The sequence below is a fragment of the Pezoporus wallicus genome, unplaced genomic scaffold, assembly GCF_028554395.1.
Source record: "Pezoporus wallicus isolate ANWC-B61680 ecotype Strahan unplaced genomic scaffold, APGP_CSIRO_Pwel_v1 contig_1739, whole genome shotgun sequence".
NCBI classification, from domain to species: domain Eukaryota; kingdom Metazoa; phylum Chordata; class Aves; order Psittaciformes; family Psittacidae; genus Pezoporus; species Pezoporus wallicus.
Genome location: NW_026637351.1, coordinates 1,832,509 through 1,856,501, shown reverse-complemented (window position 1 = coordinate 1,856,501; position 23,993 = coordinate 1,832,509). Strand labels below are relative to the sequence as shown.

The 23,993-nt window shown below is 37.0% G+C and overlaps 1 protein-coding gene across 19 annotated transcripts in view; it reads left to right on the top strand.

Annotated features, from left to right (window-relative positions):
- KDM6A (lysine demethylase 6A) overlaps positions 1-23,993 on the top strand; it is a 158,690-nt gene that overhangs the window by 43,178 nt on the left and 91,519 nt on the right. For all 19 annotated transcript variants that reach the window (XR_008971648.1, XR_008971647.1, XR_008971649.1 and 16 more), the window contains one exon: positions 8,253-8,302. Coding sequence is in view for 15 of the 19 variants with exons in the window: in XM_057405053.1 (XP_057261036.1) it covers positions 8,253-8,302 (50 nt within the window). In the remaining 4 variants the exon portion in view is untranslated. The remainder of the gene's footprint in view (positions 1-8,252; positions 8,303-23,993) is intronic.

The window sequence follows — 23,993 nt, the reverse complement described above, 5'->3', positions numbered from 1 at the left end:
TAATTATCATACATTCTAATTGCAATTATAGTTAAATATTAAATGCTTTGGAAGTGAAAAGTAAAGGGAGTTAAGGAGTGTTTTGATCCCAGTAATGTATATTTTATCCAGTTTTTAAGTGCGGAAGTTCCAAAAGTGTAAAATGCTGAAACAAGATGATTTTCAGAACTATAAATCTGTCTAGTCTGTAATTAGTCTTGGACAAAGTTATGGAGAAGTTGATATGTTTAATAAATAGAATCTAATTAATAAAATATCACAAGATAGCAGCATGACTAATACTGCCCTTTTTTTTTACTTTTTTTTAATCCGTGGAAGCCTATTATTTATTTAACTAAATATAGTTAATAAATGTGTGCACCTTTATAATGTAGAAAGGTGTGTCTTTATTTAAAGGCAAATGTGAGAGTGTTTTTTGTTTAAAAATGCCTGTAATACAGTTTGTGGAAAGCAGAAAAAAATAACTGCAGATGTATGAACAGCGATTGAGATGAAGCAGGGCTCAGTTGATAGAGATGGGTTAGGTTCCATGTGTATAGTTTCTTCTGTTTTGATATCTCTCATTTTTTCTAAATACGTTGAGAGACGTGGATCATTCAGTTCAGTGAAGGTTAATAATCACTGCGTGTTAGTATTTTCATTTAGCTAATATCTACTTATAAATGTAGTAACAAAAAGCTGTAGGTCATTTGTATATGAGAATTAGGACTTGTACCCCAGAAAATAGGGACCTTGAGGAAGATTCATGGTAGGTTACTGCATGTCATTATTGGAACCAACCAGGGAAGTATTGTTTAGGGTCAGGCTCCCTTTGAATGTGTGGTAAATAGATGGCTGATGCCTTGGTGAAGTCTAAATACATCTAGCATATATATTTACATTTTTAAATGAAGTCTGTTAAATGTTGCAGTAATTTCTCTTGAAGTGCATTGTGTTTTCTGTCACTTACCTGCCGAAGTTCAGATGTTACGTGCTTTTTTTTATTTCTTCCTTTTTTCTCTTGCATAAAAACAAAGAAGTTGTCTCCAACAAAAGTTGTGGGTTTGCATCAGAAATTTCTGGATGAGACTCTTTACTCTGTATTTATCTGAGATTAGACTAGAGTATCATTGTTTTTTCCTAGCTTTTAAAATTCCCAAGGCTAGTCTGCAGCTTGCAGATTTCCCAAAATACAGTGTGTTTAAATTGCTGTTGTTGAAGGGTTTTCTCTGCCGCCATGAAATTGAGTTGTCTTGTTAATTGTGCTCCGGCACTGGGAGGAGAAGGTTCTAGGCAAGGTATCAACCTTTTTGCAGATTTTAAATACTGTGAGCCAGTGATGTGTATTCACGTGATTATAACCAGTGCAAATTGATTCAGCTTATCAAGTCTGTTAAAGCTGGTTTCTGTGTCCAGCTTTTGCTGTCTTGATCATTACTGGTTAGACTTTGGCTTCAGGATTTCCCCAGATGAAAACGTTTCCTCCTCCCAATCAAAACTGTTCTGTTTCCTCAAAACTCTAATCTGTTATCTTCCTCTTTTTTAATCAGGCAGTTATTCCCAAGCTGTTTGATTGTTTCAGAGGTTTCCAAACCCGTTGTTCTTTAGGTGTGTCTTTTAGTGGCAGCCCCCATCTGCTTGTTGCTGTTCTCTGCTTTGGGCTGGCACAGCTGAACGTGCAGCTGTGTGGGGAGCTCATCCAATTGAAAAGTAACCTACAAGAACAAAGTGGCACAGTTGCCCCAGAATGTGAAACCTCAGCCTCAGGTTTCGCTGGAGGACGTTGATGGATTGTCATGTAGTTTTTTGGACACTTGTCAGCATTGTGAGTCCAGCTATTGCTCCATGCTACCTATATACCTGTGAACTTTGCTACTGCATTCCCTGGGAGGGCCAGCAGAGTCACCAGAATGACTGCGCTGCTAGTCTAGGAAGAAACAGATGCTACATCAGCATTTGGAGATTTTAAAACTTACTTTTACCTCATGATTGGCTTCCATAAAGAGTACAGAGCATAGACAGTGATCTTTAAGGCTTGGGTTCTACTTGAATGCTGTTTAATGAGCACATGAATTCTGACATCTACTGTGGCTTTCCTTAGGGATCTTTGTTTTGTAGAAGGGTCATATATAGTGACTGTGTTCCAACTTATGACTTGGAGGACAGCTGACAGTTGCACAGGTGGAGACATACTTTTATAATTTGCCTCCTTGAGCTGCTGTTCTCTAAGAAAAAATCTTGGAAGTAGATAATGCAATTGAAGAATGATTTGGGAAAAACATACTATTGTTCAAATCATAGTTACTAAAGCACAGTAAATACTGCACTAAAATAATTCTTACTGCTGTACTCAAGTTGTGATCACATTTTTTTCTGTACTACATCTGAACAGTTTTAATAATATTTATTTTTATTTGTGGATAGTAACCACACTGTCAAATGCACCATATAAAAATGAATAATTTACAAGATAGAGTTAATTAGTCCAAGGGCATTTTTCTAGCAATTGGTAGGCTAAAATGTAAACCAAAACTGAACCCCTTCCCCCATTTGAGGTCCTGGTTTATGAAGATACAGCCTAAACCCTGAATTTAAAGGCTTTTTGATTGTTGTGTTTGATTGAGAGAAAACTCCCAAACTCAACAAGGTACATGTGTTCCTTTGTATTATAGCTCTGTAGAGGATTTCTCTGAGGTGGCCGATGTCTCCATCTTGTTGGAGTTTGGAAAGTATTGTCATTAGGAAGCATTTGAATATGCTGTGGTCTGATACACAGAGTAGTAGTAGAGTCATCTTTTAAAGTAAGAGAGAACTTTCTAGCATGCACAGGATTGTGCTGTTTGCTGCTGGGTCATCTTTTACTGCTGAATCCTGAAGAATTAGAATGAATTTTAAGTGGCATAGCAATCTGAGTTGCAAAAGAGATGACTTTTAAATAAGTTTGATATTTAGGTTTAAGATTTTTAGTTTTGTTGTCTGTAATCGTTAGTAACTGGCAGAAATTGGGTTGCTGTTGATTTCATCTTTAGGATGCTGCTGTTAAATATTGGGTGGTTTAATTTCAGGCAGTCCAAACCATTATGCGATACTCCTTTAGAACAAAATAAGAACATCATCTTAAGCTTAAAACATTAAAATGTTTTTTACAAGGCGGGGGGGCAGGTGTTAGCATTAGAAGGTTGTTGTTACAGAATATGGCTGGACCTTGTTATTTGACTGGTGTTCTGAAAATTCTCATTTTGGGCAGTGTTCTAAATAAACACTTTAATTGTTAAAAGTAATTTTGCAGAATATGCTGTTTGAAGGTTTTTTGAGCATCATGTGATTCCATTGTGTTCCTTCATTGATACTCTCAGTATTTCAAGACCTTTAATAGAGTTCATTAGCTAAAGGGTTTCTGGAACAGTAAAACTCCTTGTAAAACTCCTATATGTCTTACACATCTAATACCATTTAGTCTCCTAGGCCAGTGATAGTTGGACATGACTGTGGGACAGTGGGCTTCTCACCACTTTACTGCTGTATTGTATTTCCAGATGAGGATGTGTAGTTGTTAATAAAATTACTTACAGGGCTAATTGGTGATAATTATTATTTTCTCTTCAGTGTATGATTGTGTTGCCTTTGTGTGTCTGCCTGCATTCTGTGTTAATGCTTTAGGCTTCTTTCATCATCTCTTTGGTACTTTCAGCACAAATCTCTGCAGGATATGGAGAACAACCTCTTTCCTGAGGCCTTGGAACAAAAGAACTGAGCTGCATTTTGCTGCTCTAGCTTCCATATTTGTTGTTTGGTTTTTTTGTATTATGGAGTTACAGAATCATTTAGGTTGGAAAAGACCTTTAGGATCATAAAGTCCAACCACTAACCTAACATTGTGGAGCCCACCATTAAACTGTTTCCGTAAGTACCACATCTACACGTATTTTAAATACATCCAAGGATGGTGACTCCACCACTCCCTTCACAGCCTGCTCCAGTGCTTGACAACCCTTTCCACGAGCAAATCTTTCCTAATACCCAGTCTAAACCTGCCAACCTATCTCTTGTTACTTGGGAGAAGAAAGAGAGTGACACGCATCTCATTACAACCTCCTTTTGAATAGTTGTAGAGAGCGATAAGGTCTCCTTTCAGTCTCCTTTTCTCCAGGGTAAATTACCCCAGTTCCTTCAGCCATGCTCATAACTTATGCTCCAGACCCTTCACGAGCGTCGTTGCCCATTTTTGGACATGCTCCAGCATCTCAGTGTCTGTCTTGTCATGACAGGCCCAAAGCTGAGCACAATATTTGAGGTTTGGCCTCACCAGTGCCGAGTACAGTGGGACAGTTGCTGACCTGGCCCTGCTGGCCACACTGTTTCTGATACAAGGCATGATGCTGTTGGCCTTCTTGGCCACCTGGGCTACTGCTGGCTCATGTTCAGCTGACTGTTGACCAACACCCACAGGTCATTTTCTGCTAGATGCTTTCCAGCCACTCTTCCCCAAGCCTGTAGTGTTGCATGTGGTTGTTACCCAAGTGCAGAACCCATCACTGAGTCTTTCTGTGAACCTCATACAATTGGTCTCAGCCCATTGATCCAGCCTGTCTAGATCCCTCTGTAGAGCCTTTCTACCCTCCAGCAGATAAATACTCCTGCCCAGCATGGTGTCTAGCTTGCAAACTTGCTAAGTGTGCACTCAGTCCCCTCATCTAGATCACCGATATAATTGTTAAATAGAACTGGCCCTGGGGAGCACCACTTGTGACCGGGTCTATCTCCATTCACCATGACTCTTTGGGCCTGGGCATCCAGTCCATGTTTGACCCAGCAGAAAGTAAATTCCATTGACTCAACCTTGGAATTTCCTCACCTTTTGATGTCTTTAGTTTCATGGCCCAGTAGTGTTCATTTTGGTAGGTTAAAACACTTGTGAATAAAATCTGCACTATGTAATAAGCTGTTTCCATAACCTGTGTGTGTCTCCTAAGTGTTTAATGAAGATTTTTTTTTTTCCTGGAAGCACTGTCAATCTAAAGCAATGCATGCACCCTTTCATTGTTTCCCTTGTGAAGTTCTTCAGCTTTTTTTCTATCAAAGTGCTTGTTTTCACATCAGCTAAGCACTAAGAAATGTCAGTGCTTGATTAAAAATTAACATTAAAATAAATTTTTATTTAAGAAAACAACTCTTGATTTATGTGGAAGAATATGGACCTTTGAGTTGGTTTAAAACTCTTTTCAGGAGTATGTCATCAAATTAATGCTTTTAACTTTCTGAAATATTCAGCAAGCCAAAAATCTGTTAGTCACATTTAGCCATGCAAGGTGCCACTAGATGGTGTCAGCATCTAGTTCTCTTTTTCCTTGCTCAAGCACTAAAATACTGAAACTGCTCCATGTTTGCATCACTTTGAAAGGCCTCTTAATTTTTCAAGTATAAAGTAGGTTTGTTAGGACAGATCATAAAAGTCATTCTATGACTGCGTGATTTGTGATTACAACACAGATGTAACGTGCTAAAAATGACGGGTAGGTGGATGTCATTTAGTCTAGACATTTTGCTCCCATTTTCACCTTGTTTGTTAGATTACAGTTTTAGACTGGATACGAAGAGAGATTGTCTGTTGTATTGCTGATAAAATTATGTATTTTATAAAGTTCTATTGTTTATGAAATTAAGCATATTTAAAAAAACCCCAGACCATTAAATAACAAGATAACGCCCGGAAACCCCATACCTGGTAATTATATAAAATCTAATTTGTATTCTCTGTGTGAAATCACGGAAGCTTACACAGAGGTGAATAAGAAACCCCTATCCTCTCTGTCCTGATTATGAGATGTCCCTTGACCCCTACTCATAGTAAAAGGAGAAGGCAAATTTTTAGATGACAAATAATAAAGGCTGACAGTGTTAAAGTCAGAAGTTCTGGGTGACTGTAGAAACCTGCAAGAGGAAAGCAGTATACTGTAACTGTATGAACTTGGCAAGGGTCAGCTCTGCATAGGAGGCACAGGCTTAAAGACAGAATCCAAAGTGAGCCTCAGTTGATGAGGTTTCTTACTGTCCAGTAATTTCAGTTGTTTGGGTGGAAAGATGGTGTTTTTCTTCCCAGAGTGGTGGCAGGTAAAAATTCTTTTATTCTGTTCAAGCAGTGTAGCTGATGATGATTGATCTGAAAAGCTACAATGTAGCTTTGGGGCATATGCTGCCACCCCCCTTCCTATTTAGAGTAGGGTGGTAAATGCTGTATCTGCCCCTCGGTTTTAAGGTTTCTGTGTATTTGGCCAGCAGCAATTCCATATCTCTAAGCATTTCAGTGGCAGACTTTGAGATTGGAAAAGCTCAGTAATAAGCTCCTTATCAGAAGGTTGTCTCGGAATTCTGGTGTGAATAGGAGTGATTTGAAAGCACCCATTTCATTAAAAAAGGACATCTTAAATGAAATGGAGTAGTTGTGTCTGTAAAAATGACAGTTGATCCTATGTTAAAAGAGGGGCAGTAGCGCATAGAATTTTTTTTTTTTTTGACAAAAATTGTCTCACCTTGGGATGACCAATCTTGGATGAAAAGTAAAGGTGTAAATGATATTGCAGCCTTCAGTGTTGCTGGGGTTTTCTGGTGGTTTAGGTTTGTTTTGGTGTTTTTTTAATTATGCCTTTCTGTCAAGAAGTCATTGATATCTGGGAGAGTGTGAATCTAGAAGGAGCATTTGGGGTAGGAGGTTTTGTGTTATGTGAGCATCCTTTATAACACAGTTACAGAATGTGACCGAAATATGCTTAGTCATAACATTCTTAAATTTACACTGTCAGACTGCAGTCATCCTTCAGATTGTACCAAATTTGGTGGGGGGAGGGGGGAGGAATTGTGTTCTGAAAGGCTTAGCCTGATGGATTTTCGGGTGATCTTATTCAACTAAGTTGCATACATTTCATTTACGCATACTGCGTGTTGATAGCATATGGATGATGAGTATTCTCTGTTGGGTTTTTGTTTCATTTGTTTTGTTTGTTTTTTTCCTACTTTGGACATGTAAATAAATCCCAGTTTAGAGCATCAAAATCAGAGGCTGGCTTCACAAGCAATTCCAGTGGTGATGGGCACCTTATGGGCATGATTCGGCATCTGTCAGGCATTTAAAAATACAAGGTTGTGAGGCCTTGTATGTCTTTGCACTCATCTGTCTATTCTTCAGAAGAGAAAGTTCTGTGTGCCTTGTCATTATGTGTCGTGGTTTAAACCTAGTTCTTATTTTGCTTATATGTAAGGATTTTTGTTAGGTTACAGAAACAAATATGCAAGATAGGCATTAGAAAGGTGATAAATTTGGGGACATTGTTTACCTGTGGCACTTACAGGAAATGAACCTGGACACAAAGTACATATTCTTCTTAGGGTCTTAATCTGTTTAGAGCTTGTATTTTTTCAAAGCAGTTTGCCTTCTTTTGTTGTTTGGAACATACATACTGTATAGAAACCATTCTTACATAAATTTAAAATGCAGATACTTTAAAAAAATCAAAATCTTGGTGTTGCCACAGTGAATCTTCATTTAAAACTCTTAATTTTTTGGATGGTGCCTAGTGCAGTGTTGTTACAAGAATGTTGTTCTTACTGTAACATTTGCATTACAGTCCTGTGTGGCCTGTAAACATAAGGGCAAGGTGAATCAACCAGAATTTTTAGTGGGAAAGAGCAGTGCAGGAATGGTGATTTGAGAAATACTTTGCCAGGTAGAGCTACTGTTCTACCAAACAGAGCTGCTGTTAGCGCTGTTTTCCAACTTAGTTTTGGTCTTGGATGTTGAATAAAATACAAGCTTTTTTCTGCCTGCTTTTGTTTCTCTAGTTACTGAATGAAAGGGCATGTGAAATTGATTTTTCTTTGTATGTCCCTCTGCACCAGTTCTTTAGAAATTACAGGACATCAGGGAGCATGGTAAATGAGCTACATGATTAAATTTTTAAATCTTACAACAGCTTTGTCCAGGATGAAAATCCCCAAATTTAAAATGATTTCTTTATTAGAGGTTTTCTGTAAAATATTGCTTGATTTACATTCATAAGATTGATAATAAATGTACTTTTGCATTGACATTTCATAAAACAAAATTATAATATCAAGGAATGCATTACCCACAACAGTGTACTTATTGTGGCAGTGTTACTTTTATTAAACCATTTATCATTTTAATGTTATGTATTCTGACTCCTAAGGTTTTTCTGTCATTTTCTTCAAAGAAAATGTAATCAAACAAATTCAACATTCATTTTTCTCTCCTACAGCATTATCTGCATACCAGAGGTACTACAGTTTACAATCTGACTACTGGAAGGTCTGTATATGCTGACTTTTTTTGTTTTTTTTAATTAATATGTTACTGTAAATGATCAGATTTAAAAAAAAAGATGAATTTCAATGTAAGTTTGGAGTATTTACCTACAATTAATTTTTGGCATATTAATTGAGTGTTAATGGCAGTGTTCACCCTGTATGTACAATTTGTTATAAATCCAGAAATAAATATCATGCCCCTTGCTGAAATGGCAAATCAGTTAACTTGATACAGTTTAGGGTTTTTTGAATTATTATCCATTCAGGTTTTCTCATGTAAGTATAGATATGTGGGTATGTATGAGTATTGAGAGAATCATAGACACCTGAAAGCTTCTGCACAGGCGTTGGACTTGTACTGGGAAAAATGTTCTCAGGTTGCTTTTTATTTCTGCAGATGCCAGATTGTTTGAAGTACCTTTCAGTATTTTGGATAATGCTTTTATGTAAGACAGGGAAAAAAACTCCTGTATAGTAGAACTGCCTTATGTGTAAGTCTGTGTAGAATTGCCAGGACTTCAGATTAGCAAAATGAAGACATTTCTCATAGTGATATTATGAAAAATAGTTAGCATTATTATACTGTAGTAGGAAATAATTTGAAGCTTATGACTGAGACAGAGGTGCAAGAAAGCATATAGCACAGTAGGTAATTGTGTGGTCTTAAATAGTTGTCTTCCTTAAAAGTGTGTATAAGTGCATAATTTGAATAGGGAGGACTCATTCTGGAAAGACATCAATACTAGATATATGCAAGCATTAGAGCAACAACATGTTCTGTGTTCATTGCATTTTATAGGGACTCTTAAGTATGTTCTGAAAAATCCTGTGGCAGTTTCTTCCATTTGGGTCGTGGAAAGGGAGAAAAAAGGTAAATAAAGTGTAAAAGAGTGAACCAAAATAAGTGAATTCTGGCACATGGAAGGAGAGGTCAAATTGGAAGATCCTGGGGAGGTTGTTTGTATTGTCTTGCAAAGCCCCAGCTCCAGTAGAAGTTGTATGATGCCATCCCTGGCGGTGTTCGAGGCCAGGTTGGACAGAGCCTTGGGTGACACGGTTTAATGTGAGGTGTCCCTGCCCATGGTAGGGGGGTTGTAAGTAGATGATCTTAAGGTCCTTTCCAACCCTAACTATTCTGTGATTCCTAAATTAATTTCTCTGCATTTTCAGAATGCAGGGTGAAGTGTAGATGATTATATGTATTTCCGTAGGCATAGAGTGTTTCAGTATGGCTCAGAGTAATCTGCAGTTAAAATAAATGCTGATTGTTTTGCAGTTCCATTTAGAGAGCATGGGTGGCAGTACAATGTGTGTCTGTGCTTGACTTACTGAAAGCAAGTTCTGTTTGTATGCAGTGTGCTGATACTCTAACATAGCCGTTTCTTGTGTGTATCTCAAGAGCTCTACCATGCAGAGATTATTTCAAACAATTGTTTGCAGCTGACAAAAGAGCATTTTGATGTCCAAAAAGAAAAAAAAGGAGGGGAGGGGGAAGCCATCAACACCTTCTATTCCCATTCCCAACCCCTTCAAACTCAAAACCCTGGTAATTTTTCTTAAGGTTGGCCTTACCTGGAGAGGACACTGTGCTACTTGTTCTCATTATAAGCTTCCTTATAAATACGTAGTACAGAGTGTTTTGTTTTTCTTTTTCCATAATAATTTTGGGGATTATCTTCATTTTTATATGCACAAAGAAGAGTCTGAAAGAGCCCAAAAATATGTTTTCAGTTAAAACATTTTTGCTGAAACCAGTAAAAATCACAGGTGAACCATATTTCATCTTACTAATGACGAAGCCTTGAGTGGCATGGTTTAGTGTGAGGTGTCCCTGCCCATGGCAGGGGGGTGTAAGTAGATGATCTTAAGGTCCTTTCCAACCCTAACTATTCTATGATTCTGTGATGAAGCTAGTCTGGAATTGGCAGTGGAGGCTTCGGTCTAGAGAAAAGTCTTCCTCTCCTTACCCCAACTGAGAGGATTTCATGTTATCTTTAAACCTTTGTGTCTCTAAGAATCCATCTAGTAAAGAATAGTAAGCTTGTGGTATATTATTGGTTACCCTTATATGTTGTTTTGTTAGTGTTTGCAATTAACTTTTTTTTTTTTCCAAAGAGCTACAGATGACTAAAAGAAAAAAAAGCAGTCATATTTCCTAGTTCTAGCTCTTACAGGGTTAGATATCATCAATGAAGTTGGAGTTTGTGATGGTAAAGAAAGGGAGAGAAGTGAGTGAAGAAAGGGTAATATTTATGAGCTGTGAGGAGAGCTGTGTGAGAGAACTGAGAGGTTGATGGAGAGTGCTGAGTCGCATGAAGGTTATTATATAAAGAAGGTTTGAAACCAGAGATGAACAGTCTTAGGCAGCATATCTGAAATTGCTTACTGCGGTGCAGTGCAAATTTAAATGCTTGAAATAAGTGTCCTGTATGTTCTTTGATTTATAAACAAAAAACTTCTAGAAGGATTGTGTGATATTTAAGTTGCTTTGGGTATAGTTTGGACTCCTTATGTAGTCTTTATAGTCTCTGCTACCTTGTTTTTTTGCTGTTGCATGGGGTTAGTAATTGAACATTATTTTCATCCATTATTCATTATAAGATATTAATTCTACAGTTCATCTCTTCTCCTTTCATGAAGAAAAGCATTCTACTTGCTTTTTTAATAGAATTTTCTGATGGTTTGAATTTTTCAGAATTTGTCAGAATTTGGTGCATGGGTTGTTTCTTGGCAATACACTAAGCATTTTGTTGATCCTATGGAACAAAAAGAAAAAAGGCTTTAGAAAATATAATCTGGGTGTAAGTTATAGTGATGGAAGTAAGTGTGAAAGATTAGGAAGATGCTGTATTTTGCCATTTACCACATCAGTATTTCCCTCCACTCTGAGACATTACTTCCTTTCAAAGAAGTAATACCTGTACAGATAGTTTTGAAAGAGCTGGCTTGCATTATGTCAATAGAACACTTTTTGCAGTAGTGTCTTTGGGCACCCGCAGATCCACATAAAATGTCCTTTAAAATTATATAGTTTCTGCAATTTTTATTCTGCACAGGCGCTGTGGTACCTTAAGTCTGTGTTAAAAAAATATTTGACTTGAGATCTTACGAAGTAAATATATCAACTTGGATAAAAGCTGAGATAACTTAATAGAGTTCTTGCATTCAAGTAGTTTTCTCAATGCTGCTGCTTCTTATGTGCCTATGCTAAAATAAATCCCCCTTCTGTGCAATGTACTTCATTCTGATTTCTTTTTAAAACTCCTGTGTCAACATGTTGGGGGAGGTGAGGAGGACTGTGGGGGATGAATGGATGGGAAGGGCAGTTCAGGAGAGGGAGACAGCTAGAACTGCAGTTTGTGGATTTTGATGCTACTGAGAAAATAAAGACATCAAGTGTAAGTGTCTGCCATGGTTATCAGTTTTGACATATTCTGAGGAGGCAGGATTAAAAGCTCAGCAAGGAGTAAGATATTCTTGATTTTATCCAAACTTGATGGCAGATATCTGGCACCTGGAAAAAAAAATTATTTTAATCATCTCATGTGGTTGTATTCTAGTGCAGTTGATTGTACTGGACTCTTTTATATAACGTCTGGGTTTGGCTAGGGCTTTATAACAGAAATTTCATTACATGAGTGAATTGAGTGTAAGTGTAAAACATCTAGATCTGTTACACTGACGTGGTTGCCCAGGGCAGGGGAGGCCTAGAAGCCTTCCTCCATGGATATAGGGCTACGGGAGGTTTCAGTGCTCACTAGAGTGATTCCCAAGAGGGTATTTGAGAAGAACATGGCTGTCTGGTACTTCGATTAGATCTCTGCTTTGGCATAACACTGCTACTGCAGCCCTTACATGGTTTGATAGTTTTTATTATATAGTATATATTTGGCCTTTTGCAGGTAGACAGAAAATGTGAACCTGTAGTTTTTGCAACACAGAATTTGAATAAATAGAATTTTTTGGTATGGGTATATTAAGGAGAAGTGAGGTCCCATATGCTGATTCTCTGCAGTGTTTCCATGTCACCCATACTGAAATCTCTGTGGTTGTGGAATGAAAAGGTAGCTTTCTAGACAGGATTTTAGGAAAATCCAGGGGACTGTGGACTAGTTATAAGGAGCATGAGGACAATACTGCCATTGTACCTTAATTCTGAGTGTGTTAATTCATCACTATTCTGTCTGTCTTCAAGGATTTCTATAAAAAGCTGTGTTTCATCTGAGTAACAGAGGGTGCACAAATACTTAAATATCTGTATGTGAATAAACTGGAGGATTGCCAGGGCACTGTGTTTAGAGATGCATTTTAAGTGAAGCTTAAAATGATGGAAGTTACTGTGCAGATTAGTTACTCCCGTATCAAGGAAGATTACTGTGAACTAGGATGCTAGAACTTGGATTGAGGATGCCTTAGAAAAGAAATGTTTGGAATGGATCAGTCAGAAAATATGAATGTTCTTGGAATGTTTGAAGAACATTTAATTAGTGAGTTGCATCCTTGAACATGGGTTCAGAGATGCAGTTCTTGGTAGCTGTTGACTTTGGCTGGAAAGTTTCCTAGAAGAAAAGTAAATTTGACGGGCACTCTTTATCTCATTGTTATGAAAATGGTCCTAATCACCTTTCTTTTAAATATAGATTCCATTTATATGGTCAGGGTGAAAACATCAAAGAAGTTTAGTAAACCCCAGTGGGGGTTTCAAAAACATTTGAAAATGTCTTTGTCCCAGTGGATTTTAAGAATATGTGGGTACAGGACACATACAGACTGAATTTACAGTTGCGTGGCTATACTGTAAAAGACCAAATGGTCTAGTTTAAAAAAAAAGAAAAAAATTGAAGTGGGGGAGGGGGAATAAATCCCATAGTTGTCTTGCAGCAAGTTATCAGTCTAGTTCTGGAAGGCAGCTGTTTGGTACTCCCTGCACATGTTTACTAGACATGAGAATTGCTGAGTTCAAATACTTACTTCAGACCTTCTTCATATTTGTCTTTCAAAAAGAAATAATTCATAGAAATTTAATTTTGGTTATATGTTTGCAAATAATGGAATTTCCTCTCACTTTTCCCAGAAAGTCTTCATAAAACTGAGGAGAATCCAAAACCATGCACAAGTATTAAATAAAACCCAAAAACTCCAAATTGAAAGCCCAGGAAAATGCAACTGTATATGTGTGTGCTAGTCATGGAAGAAAGATGTGATCTTAGTCTACCACATTGAGTTGCTTGTTTGTTAGAAAAAGTGATTTTGTAACATTCCTTCTTATATAGACCTAAAGTGTAATTTTTTATCAGGTAATTTTTCACAATGCTGTTTTATAATTAAACCTATGTAGAAACGTTGCTAGGAGTATTCTCAACCTTATGGCTCTAAACCACTTTTAATTAGTAGTAAGTTTTTTTTTCCCCAAAGAACTAAAGCAATATTTTATTATTAGCCCATGAGTGTTTGTTTTTTAAATGTGACCTGTTGCTTCTTTTAATCTCTTTCTACCTTTTTCATCTTGATAGCCCAAATGTTTGGGTTTTTTTTTTTTGTATGTACTCCTAATGCTATAAAATACGAAAACAATTATAAAAACATTACTACTATATTTTTGTATTTTTTGCTGTCTCTTTTTCTCCAGATTGTAAGTCTGTTTCCCTCTTAAAAATAGGTGGACAAAAAGCAATTACTAGACATACTGATAACAGCAAAAGCGGTGAGAACATTTTGCACCTTAGAGGATCTGTTATAAGACAGCAATTTTCCACTTCATTGAGTCACAACTGTTTTATTTTCTGCAGTAACCTCAAAATACCAAGTAGTGTTTTTAGACAGAATTCATCATAACTTCCATTATTGTTTTTAATTGGATATAAATGCTTGGTTTAATTGAGACAGTACAGTGGTACAGGATCAGTAGCAATTGCTGGAGCAGACCTTCCTGAAATGGAAGTAGAAGAAAGAGAAGGCAGTAGAATGATTTGTGAGAGCTGCTTTTTATTCAAGCCCTTTTTTTTTTTTTTTAAACTTTCTGTTTCTGAGAGAATGGCTATCCCATGTAAAGCAGACAGATTTCCCTGGAAGAGTCTTCAGAAAACAAAATTTTAAAATTATACAAAAACCCTTTAATATAAATTACTGCTATGTAACAACATGGGGCATGTACAAGAAAAGCAGAAAGACAAGCAGCCCCCTTGATCAGAGGAGACATTATCAGAGAAGCATTCAGAAGAAGACTTGGATCAAGAAAGCAAGTTTCAAAAACCCTTGCTGAAGGCGGCATTTGTTGACATTAAGGGCTTCACAGAAGTAATTGGGAGATACGGTATTTCACATAAAGATGGCTAAGTTGAAAGCCTCCACTTCAGAATATATTTGCAAAATAAAAATGATAAGAGTAGAATAAATAGACATTTCAGAGGAAAAGGAGAATCAGAAAGTGAAAAATAAAACCAGAAATCAAATAAAGATTCAGCTGCTCTGGAAGGCATTAAAAAGGGAGATACTATTAATACCTTCTAGATACTCTTTACTTCTGTCTGAAAATAAAACGGTCATCCTTGCAGCACGTAGGATTCTGTACCACTGCTCATGTTTGACTAAAACAAAAGGTTTTAGATTGCAGTCCTTTCACTAGAAGGCTTTTGATGAAGACATTCTGGGCATGTTTTGAGAAGGTATGAAATACAATTTTTCAAGGACGTACTGTAGACAAAGAGGGAGAGAAACATGATATTATCATGTGTTATGGAACAACAAATACAAAATAGAGATCAGTTTGAATGTCCTAACTTTTTAATGCTGAAGACAGTAGGTCTTTGTAATGGAGTTAAAAATATTTTTATGGTATTTAATGGAATAAGTATTTTCAGGAGGCTGTATTGTGGAAAGCAGTCTAGAAATACAGTCTTAGTCTGATAAAGCATTATGATATAGGATGGCAAGCTATTATGCCCAGAAAAAGAACATAAGAGGAGGAAGGAAGCTGAGAAAAGAAAGAACTGTAAGACCAAGTGAGACTGAACAAATAATATGGGGAAGACAAGCTGAGGAAGAATCACAGGGAGTGGGGGAAGGAAGATTGTGGCCCTGCTGAGAATTTGAATGTAAAGAAGATGAGAGAATTAAAAACAAAGTTTAGGGCTAAGAGCATATGGAAAGAAGGGAGGAAGGTGTATATATAGAGTAATACAGGAGTGGACTGCAGGAGGACTGAAAGGAGACTTTCGCAAGCTTTCTCCTAAATTGCTCTAAATAGCAACCTCTGTCATACATTCACCAAAAAAGAAATCTGAGGAAGAAGGTAACTCTTCAGGTGAGAAGCACAGTATCACTCTTCAACTGACCAGGATGTCTTCTATTTTGAGGAAGACAGAAAAAGGTAGACTGCAAAGCACCGAGGCTCACTTGGGTAGCAAGAGAAGTAAGTATACAATAAAAATCTGGTATGTTAAAGAGTAGAGGAAATTTCAGTAATGGGGCTTCAGCTGATAGAAATTAACTTTCTGTCCTGAACTTCCTGGAGAGTAAATAGCAAGGGGAGGAGGGATTTAAAATGATGGAAACTCCTCTCTTATGAATTAAACAATGAAGATTTTTAATGTATAGCTGTTACTGCAGCTGATGGTAACAATTTTCTGCCACAAAAGAACATTTTTTTTCAGGAAATCGGAACAAAGGATCTAGCAATTGCATGAAGTGTTTTACTGAACTGCTGATGAAAAATAACTGAGGACATATTTTCCACAATATTTATTTTTTTGGGCCACAGTGTATAAGAGTAACTATGTTGGTGCAAACTTTTCACTTTGATCCTAAGATGTACTGGCAAAACAAAAGAATGGAGAGGAGGAGAAATCTAGATAACATCATCAAAGTAACTTTTAAAGAAAAAAACAGTAAAAAATCATATAGCAAAGCACATAGCCAGCAATATGTTTCTCCAGAAATTTTTCAAGTTATTAATATATTTAGATCATGAACTTGTATTTTCAGTATGTTCATGATGGATAGAAATTGCATATGAGAAGATACTTGAAAAGATAGAGTTGTTAAAAGAACAAGATCTAGGAGGAATTTGTAGTACAAAGATTGCTAAATTGAAGGGCTAAATTTATGAACTGTGCACCATATAATCTCTCTGCTGTATTAGAACACTTGGTTGGTTTGGAAATGCTGAAATAACCTCATTTACAGTATCCCATAGATGTGATCAGTTAGCGTGATGTTAAAAAAATGTTTCTTAAATGCAAACTATGAGTACTAACTGCAATTCTGCCTGTTCCTAAGGGTGAAAGAATGGTGTAAGCTTTCAAAATATTTCAGAAAAAAATCATTAATAAGAAGAAACAGGAATGCTGGAAAGGTACTTAGGATTGTGTTACCAATAACACTTGGTCCATCTGTAAAATACACAAATAATAAAGGAAATGAACAACTGTATTTGGGTTTCAGGAAAAGAACGACTGTACTTGGGTTTCAGAAAAAGGTCTTTTCATGGCGGATGCAGAAAATAAATGTTCTGTAAAGCAGAGAAGTTGAAGGAAGTATACTTTTTCCCCGAGACGTGTTGTTAAATGAATGCCACCTAGCAAGCAAAGAAAAAAATGTGTTGTATTTCATGCTGTTAATTAGAGTAAAGCACAAGTGATCCCTGGTTTAGAATGGAGAATACATTTATCCAGATGTTTCTTAAAGGGTAATAAATCTTAAGAGTTACAGTTTGGGGGTTTGTGCATTCTAGGGTGTGTGTGCATGTCTAAAATTCTATCCCTCTGTCAACTAAACCACAGGGAATTCTTGGGTTGTCCTGTGACAAAGAAAGAAGCAGATGCTGGTTTTTACTATTGTTAATACAGACAAGTAATGCAGACTTTCCAGTTTTGTGTACAGTAAAATCAAACAAGATTCTAATAAGTAAATCTATTATTAGATGATGTATCTCATGAAATTATGACAGGATGGTATACTCCCTCTTCTTGAAAGGAATCAAGAGTAGGTGTAAAATCTTAAAAAAGCAAAGACTGACCAATTTGGCTAATAAATTTTGATGTTGCTTTTGACTTCCAGATAAATTTGATAAACTGCCACTTTTTTCATGTCTCTTTTTATTAACTGTCATCATACAGAATAAAGGAATCCGCCTCTGCATGTATAAGCCATGTACTTGTTTGGGTCACAAGAAGGATTAGGTATTTTTAGGGAGCATGTATGTTTCTATTTGATTAGAAATATTTTGCATTTGCGCTAAATTAGAAAAAGGTTTTAATTGCAATGTCTGCAGTTTTAAAATTTTTTTTCAGTGTGCATTCATTAAGCCACTCATCCCTTTTAATCAGTGGATTTATAAAAACTCAAAACTCTGGCAAATCTGTAATACACTCAGAATATTAGTGGAAAAAGAGGAAAGAATGTGCTTTAGGGAGAAGCTGTGCTTGAGGCAGGAGAAGACAAGACAGAACCTCAGAGGAAACACTCCCACCTCACCCTGGACATGGAATCTGTTTCCAAACCACCTTCATAACATTTTTGAATAGTGATGTTTCACTGTGGAAATTCAGCAAGGACACTGTTCTTGTCCCCCTGTATGTATGGTCTCTGTTTAAAAATCCAAATACTCTGGGTGGAAATGCCATAAGTATCATCAGGATTGATGGAAAAGTCTCTTCAGAAAAGCTTTTAATGCATGTTAAATTCTCCTGTTGCAGAAGTTTCCTTTGTGCGGAATAAAAACCTGTCATCCTTCATCTACTAGTACTTAGAATAATAGCATGCTTCCTTTCTTCAATCCTTGTGATGAGAATGCAGGATGCTAAAATATGAGACATGCTGAAATGTGACAGTGGAGAATCTTATCAATTCAGATTTTTGGGAGAGAGGCATATTTAGTTGAGTAGAACGGTTCTGACTCAAACAGAGGACACATCTTCAGTGTGCAAGAATATGATTTGAATGGTGATGATATTGAATGGCCAAATGTTTCTTTTTCTAAACAACTGTATTGACATGGATGTGATTCTTGTTTTTTCCATAAGTATTCTGTTGTTTGCATGATACAGTTACTTTTGCTCCATATGATTGCTCTTCTGTTGCATGGAAAAGGTTAAAGCAAAGCACAGCCACCCTGTCTTTCTTATTTCTGTTTTGTAGATTTCAGTTTGATCATAAGCTGTAAGGAGATGCTGTCTCATGAATGAGTGGCATTGCTTTTCTTCAGAAATGACTCTTTTGCATTTTAAGGTTCATTCTTGGAAAGATTAAATATTTGCTTAGTTTTGGAACAAAGAATTAGTTTGGAAACAAAGAATTGTTTTATTCTCCATATATGTATAATATATATATAAAATACATATATATTTATTTTAATTTTATTGCTCTCTCCAGAATTGTTATGAGTTCTTTGTTTTTTTTTGAAAACTCCTTAAGCGTATACCTCATTAAAGCATTTCTGCTGCTGCAGTCTGCATCCCCCCCTTTTGCCAGGGATACAGATGCAGTCTTTCCTGTGTGGTGGGGAAGGGTAGGGTAGGAGTAGTTGAAGTGCGAGTGGTTCTAGTACAAATAGATGGAGAAGGTGGGAGGGTGGGGAGGCATAGAACTTGTGTCTCTTTCTTAAAGACCGTGTAAGTAGGTTGTATGAAGCAAATAAACTCATGCTCTGAAGAAAAGGCAAATAATTTTAAATGTTTTGTGTGTTTGAGCATGAATTTGCTGTGTTATCTGAAGCACCCTTACAAAAATGACTATTTGGAGGAGAAATAGAAATCAGTTCTGCTTCTTATGTTTACTTGTGTAAAGGTATAGCAAGAAGTAATTTCTGGTGTCTGCTTGCCTTTGTGGAGTGTATAAGGTGAAGATTGGTGCTGAAACCACTGAGTGCTTTTTTCACTGAAGTGAAGGCCAGGTGCTGAAAGAACGCTGTAAATTCAAATGCTAAAGCATACTAGCAGCAAACAAAAAAGCCTTGGAATTTAGATAATCTCAGGAAAATCTAAATATATGCTGAAAGTCTGTAGCTACCTAGAAAACTTGCAGCTAATTATCTGTTCCTATACAGCTTGCAGGTCTGTGGTAATTAGGGAAGGCATGCAGAAACAAATACTAGCTTGGAAAAATACTAGCTTGTCACCCTCAGCCGCTTCTCTGGGCTGCTATATTCAAATCATTTGGCACTAATTTCTAAGTCACTGTTCAGTGTCATTTTGTACAAGTTATCCCTCCCAAGTTCTCAGGGATAACTCAGAACTCGTAACTTCTATTCTTCATGCTGTGTCATTTTTCTCATCTAATTTCTCATTGAAGAATGATAGTGATGAGAGATCCAACACCTCAGATACGGGAGAAGTATCTCTTCTCCTATAGAGAAAGATCTTCCACCCTATTTTCTTCTTTCCCAGCATAGTATTTGTTGTGCAAGGCTAAAAAGTTCCTTGGTTATGTTTTATCTGGTATTACAAGCAAAAAAAAATGTAGCAACTGTTTTTGGTTTCCTCATTCAGTCTTTCTTTCTGGATTAGATTTTTACTTAGTGTTTTTCTTATTGCAGGCATTATTCTAGCTTTTTCTTTCTGAATTCTCAGGTTCATCAGAAAAACAGCAATAAAACTGTATTGCCAGGCATCATAACTGTACTGATGCTGTCTAATGTGTTTTTTAGAAGTATTTGCATTACTGCTTTTTCCTCTTCCTAAAGACGATTGGGATCCATTTCATGCATGCACCTGTTGGACTGTTGGGGTCAGACACAGATCTGTTCCCAGCTATCTTAATGGTATAATCAGAAATTTGTAAACTTTTTCTGAAAAAAAGCCGAAAAATCTGAATCCCGTCTTGTAAGCACTGTAGAAGGGGAGATGGATCAGAAGGGGGGGGGGGGCAGAAAGCAGAGATTGTCATGGGCAGTTAGCTTGAACTTAAGAAAAGAGGAAGATAAACTGGTTATTATTCCTAATTATTATTTTCATTATGGCTAGAGGATGAAAACCTACAGTGGTGACAGAGAAAGGGGAATCTCTTTAAATGAGAATACTGCTGCTGCAATTTTCTCTTGTCAACTGCTGCAGGAAATTCATGCGTACTACATCTTCCAGTTTTCATTTCACTGGTTGTATAGGAAGTTACATCAGTTTTGCAGAATGCTGCAGACTCACAATGTTTTAATGGTTTCGAAAAGCAACTGGGCAAATCCAGGGAAGGAAAATCCATTAAGAGCAATTAAATATGAAGACATTTTGTCTGGCTTTAGAAACCTCTGAACCACAAATCACTGGAGGTTGTGAGGGTATTCATGGGAGGGAAAGGCTTAAAATAATGATAGAAAAGTAAATGAAGTTACTCTTGGTAGGAACTTCAACAGCAGTGTTTGAAAAGTTAAATATTACTGCTGTATGATACCCTGCTCCCTCCCTCCAGGGTTGACCTACTTGGAGTTACGTTTCCATTTAGTGACATAGTCTTTACCTTTTGGAGAGGAAGGATAATTTTCTGATTAAATGCAATCATTGGATGTTGTCTACAGCAGGATTACTCTGTGGAGCTATACAGGAATTTCAGTACACTTTAGTTCTCTCTCTCTGCTTGAAATCCGTAAAAATACAATAGTATAAATGAAATCATCCATCTAGTTCATAATGGAGTATTATAATTCCATCTAATTTCTGTTCTGATCTCAAAATCTAGGCAGACAGAGCCCTCTATCTGTCTGGAACTTCTAAGTAAGATCTGAAGAAAAGCTTGTCTTGAAGGCAGTACCACTTCGCTCAGACAATATGCTTTTTAGAGGCATGTCAGCATTTTTCTTTCCTAAACTTTCTTCCCTTTATGCTGATGTCATACAGATTCCTTGGAAGTTTCTCCTTGATAACAGTGCCTGTAACCCTGGCTTTTATAGAAAGAGAACATGTAGGTACTCCTTGCTGGAGAATTTTTCTCACCTTGGCTTTGAGTACTGAGAAAACTGAAGCAAACAGATGAAGAATGTTGCTTCTGAGATCAAGACAAACCCAGATGACTGATGCCACAGGCAGCTAGTCTTGAACTAAGAATGGATATTGAGTGCTGTGTTGGAAAATTAGTCTAAAATAAAAATTACTCTAAAAGAACAAAACTGAAATGTTGGGTTGGTGGTTTGTTTCGGTTTTGTTTCTTTGGGTTGGTGTTTTTGTTTTTTTTTTTTGTTTCTTTGTTTTTGTTTTTTTTTTTCTTTTAAGCTACTTTTTTTAATTTTTTTTTTCTAATTTTGGTATTTTATGTAGATGTGTAATTCCAAATCCATGTGGCATCTTCCCATGTTCCCTGGTAGCTAACCTCTATAAACTTTGAATTTTATCTTTTCCTGGGATTCTAGTTTTTATTATATATTCTTAGTCTTGCAACTTGTACATACAAACTTGGAGATGTTGTGTGTGTCTTGAGATACTTTGATGATTCAAGTTCAGGGAGCAAGTATCAGGGATAGGACTTTGCTTTGTTATCTGGCTGGAACACAGTGAATCACTGAGGTATTGGAGCAGTGTCTTGAAGCACTGTTCCATTCCATGGTGACTCATCTGTTCTGGTTGTGAAAAGAAAGTGGTCGACAGTTTTTTAATCATTGGGAAGAATGCGATCTGCCATGTCACCAAAGGATTACTTCGTTGTGTGGAACAAAGTTTCTTGTCTCCGTGCTGTGTCATTCAGTGTGAGGTGAACAGCAATTCATTGGTCTGGGTTATCAGACCAATATAAATCCAGAAGTGTACCTCTTCTCCCGAGTCACTTTGGTAGACTTTGCTTTTGGAAAAAAGAGAATGAAGGGAGAGCGGCCATACGTATGAAGAATCTAAGACATGGCTCTTGTAAAGTCAGATTACTCAAAATCCTAGGTATAGAAGCTCCCACTTCACTGACATGGAAGTAAATAAAGTGGAATTTCCTATTTTACTCCTTTCACGATGGGCATGTTGCACAGAGTTTTCTAAGGGATTTGGGGAGGGCTGAAGCAGGTTGTTAGCCTGAGGATTCTCTTTGTTTTACTGAAAAGGATCTGAATTGTAGGCCTGAAAAGTCTTGAAGGCCGTCAAAGTGAATACACTAAAAAGGTTTAAAAACAGTTGAGAGGCATAGCTATCATACTATAAAATTATAAGAGATATCAAGAAGTAGAATGTATCTGCCTGTTGATACAGAATCAGTTAATTACCATGTTTAGCAATTAAATATGGCCTGAACTTTCTACAGCACATCGTAAAGTGGATGTGTTTGTGTTTAAGAAAAGAATTAAATGACAGGAACAAGGGTGCATCAACACTTACGTGGATTAGGAAGGGATTCTGCTGACGTTTAGTGCAAGAGGGGGGTATCCACTCACACCAAAGAGCAGCAATTGGAATGTAAAATCATTACATGGAACTCAGCTTAGCAAGATAACTTTAAATAAGAGTTCCCTAGAGTCTTGCAAAAGGATGTCAAATGAGTAGAGGAGCAGAAAATCCCCATGCTGTGGCATTGGTTAATGGGCTTTCCTGTCCTCTCCTCCCTTCTCCTTCAGACTGCTGGCTACCTGCATAAGCAGCAGAGTTAGAAATAAACTGCCCCAGATAAAAAAGATCTAAAAACTACCATCTTTGAGAGGTTTCTTATAACCTTCCCTTGTGATCATTAGGCAGTTGTCAGAACTGAGGAGAGACCAGTGGATTTAAATTGTTCAAGTTCCTGATTCAGGACAGTTGTGATGTTTCCATTTGCAATTTTTCAGAAGTTAAATTGTTAGAATTAACTAGCATCACGTACAGCAGCAGTGATACAGTGGTAAGAAGGAGGGGGATTAATGGGGGAAAGCAAGCTGAGCTCCGAAGTAGATGAAGAAAGAGCTAAGTAGAGCAGCGCAGGATTAGCAGAGATGGTGGAGAGTGAGTGTCCTATCATTCAGCTTGTTTGTATTTTTTTCTTTATTTGTTTTGCCTTTAGAAACTGGGGGCTCTTGCACTCTGGTGTGTATATATTCATAGAGTGGGCTGAAAATTCACTGATGTACAGTTTTCTGTTGAGAAATGATGATTTGATGGGATTGAAATATTCTGTGGGAATGGTTGGTGGGCTGCCCAGCTGCTCTGCTTTGCTCTTGGCTGCTGGCCATCTTGTCTGCTCTCCCAGCTGCCTGTCATGTGGGCCTGCTGCCTTGTCTGTTGTATCCTATTTTAAGTATTTGTACATTCTGACAAATAAAACAGCAAATCACCAATTAGAACATCAATTAGTGTTACTACTTAACCAACTACAAATCTAATTGGAAAATCATTTTCAGTACTAATTGATTGATAGCTAACTAGCAACCATTACGCGATGAGCTTGCATTTCAGTACTGAAAACCATTAAATCTTTTAAAAGTTACACATTCTTATTTTAATATTGTATGTATTTATAACAACACAAACTATATGCTACTGAGCAGCATTTCCCATCTAAAGATGTTACTGACTAAAAATCAAGTAAAAATTGAAGCAACCAGTGCGACTTTCTCCTAAAGCTGATATTCAGAATTTTGTTCCAAATGTAGGATTTTGTTCAGTTTGCAGTTTACAGAACAAACTGGTTTTATGCCAGGGTTAATGAAGCCTGGGTAATGACAGGCTGCTGTCTGTTGTCCTTTCACACCTCCTGTCCTTCCTTCTCCCGCTTTACTTTGGAAGCACACATAAACTGGAATTCCTCTAGTTTTGCTAGTG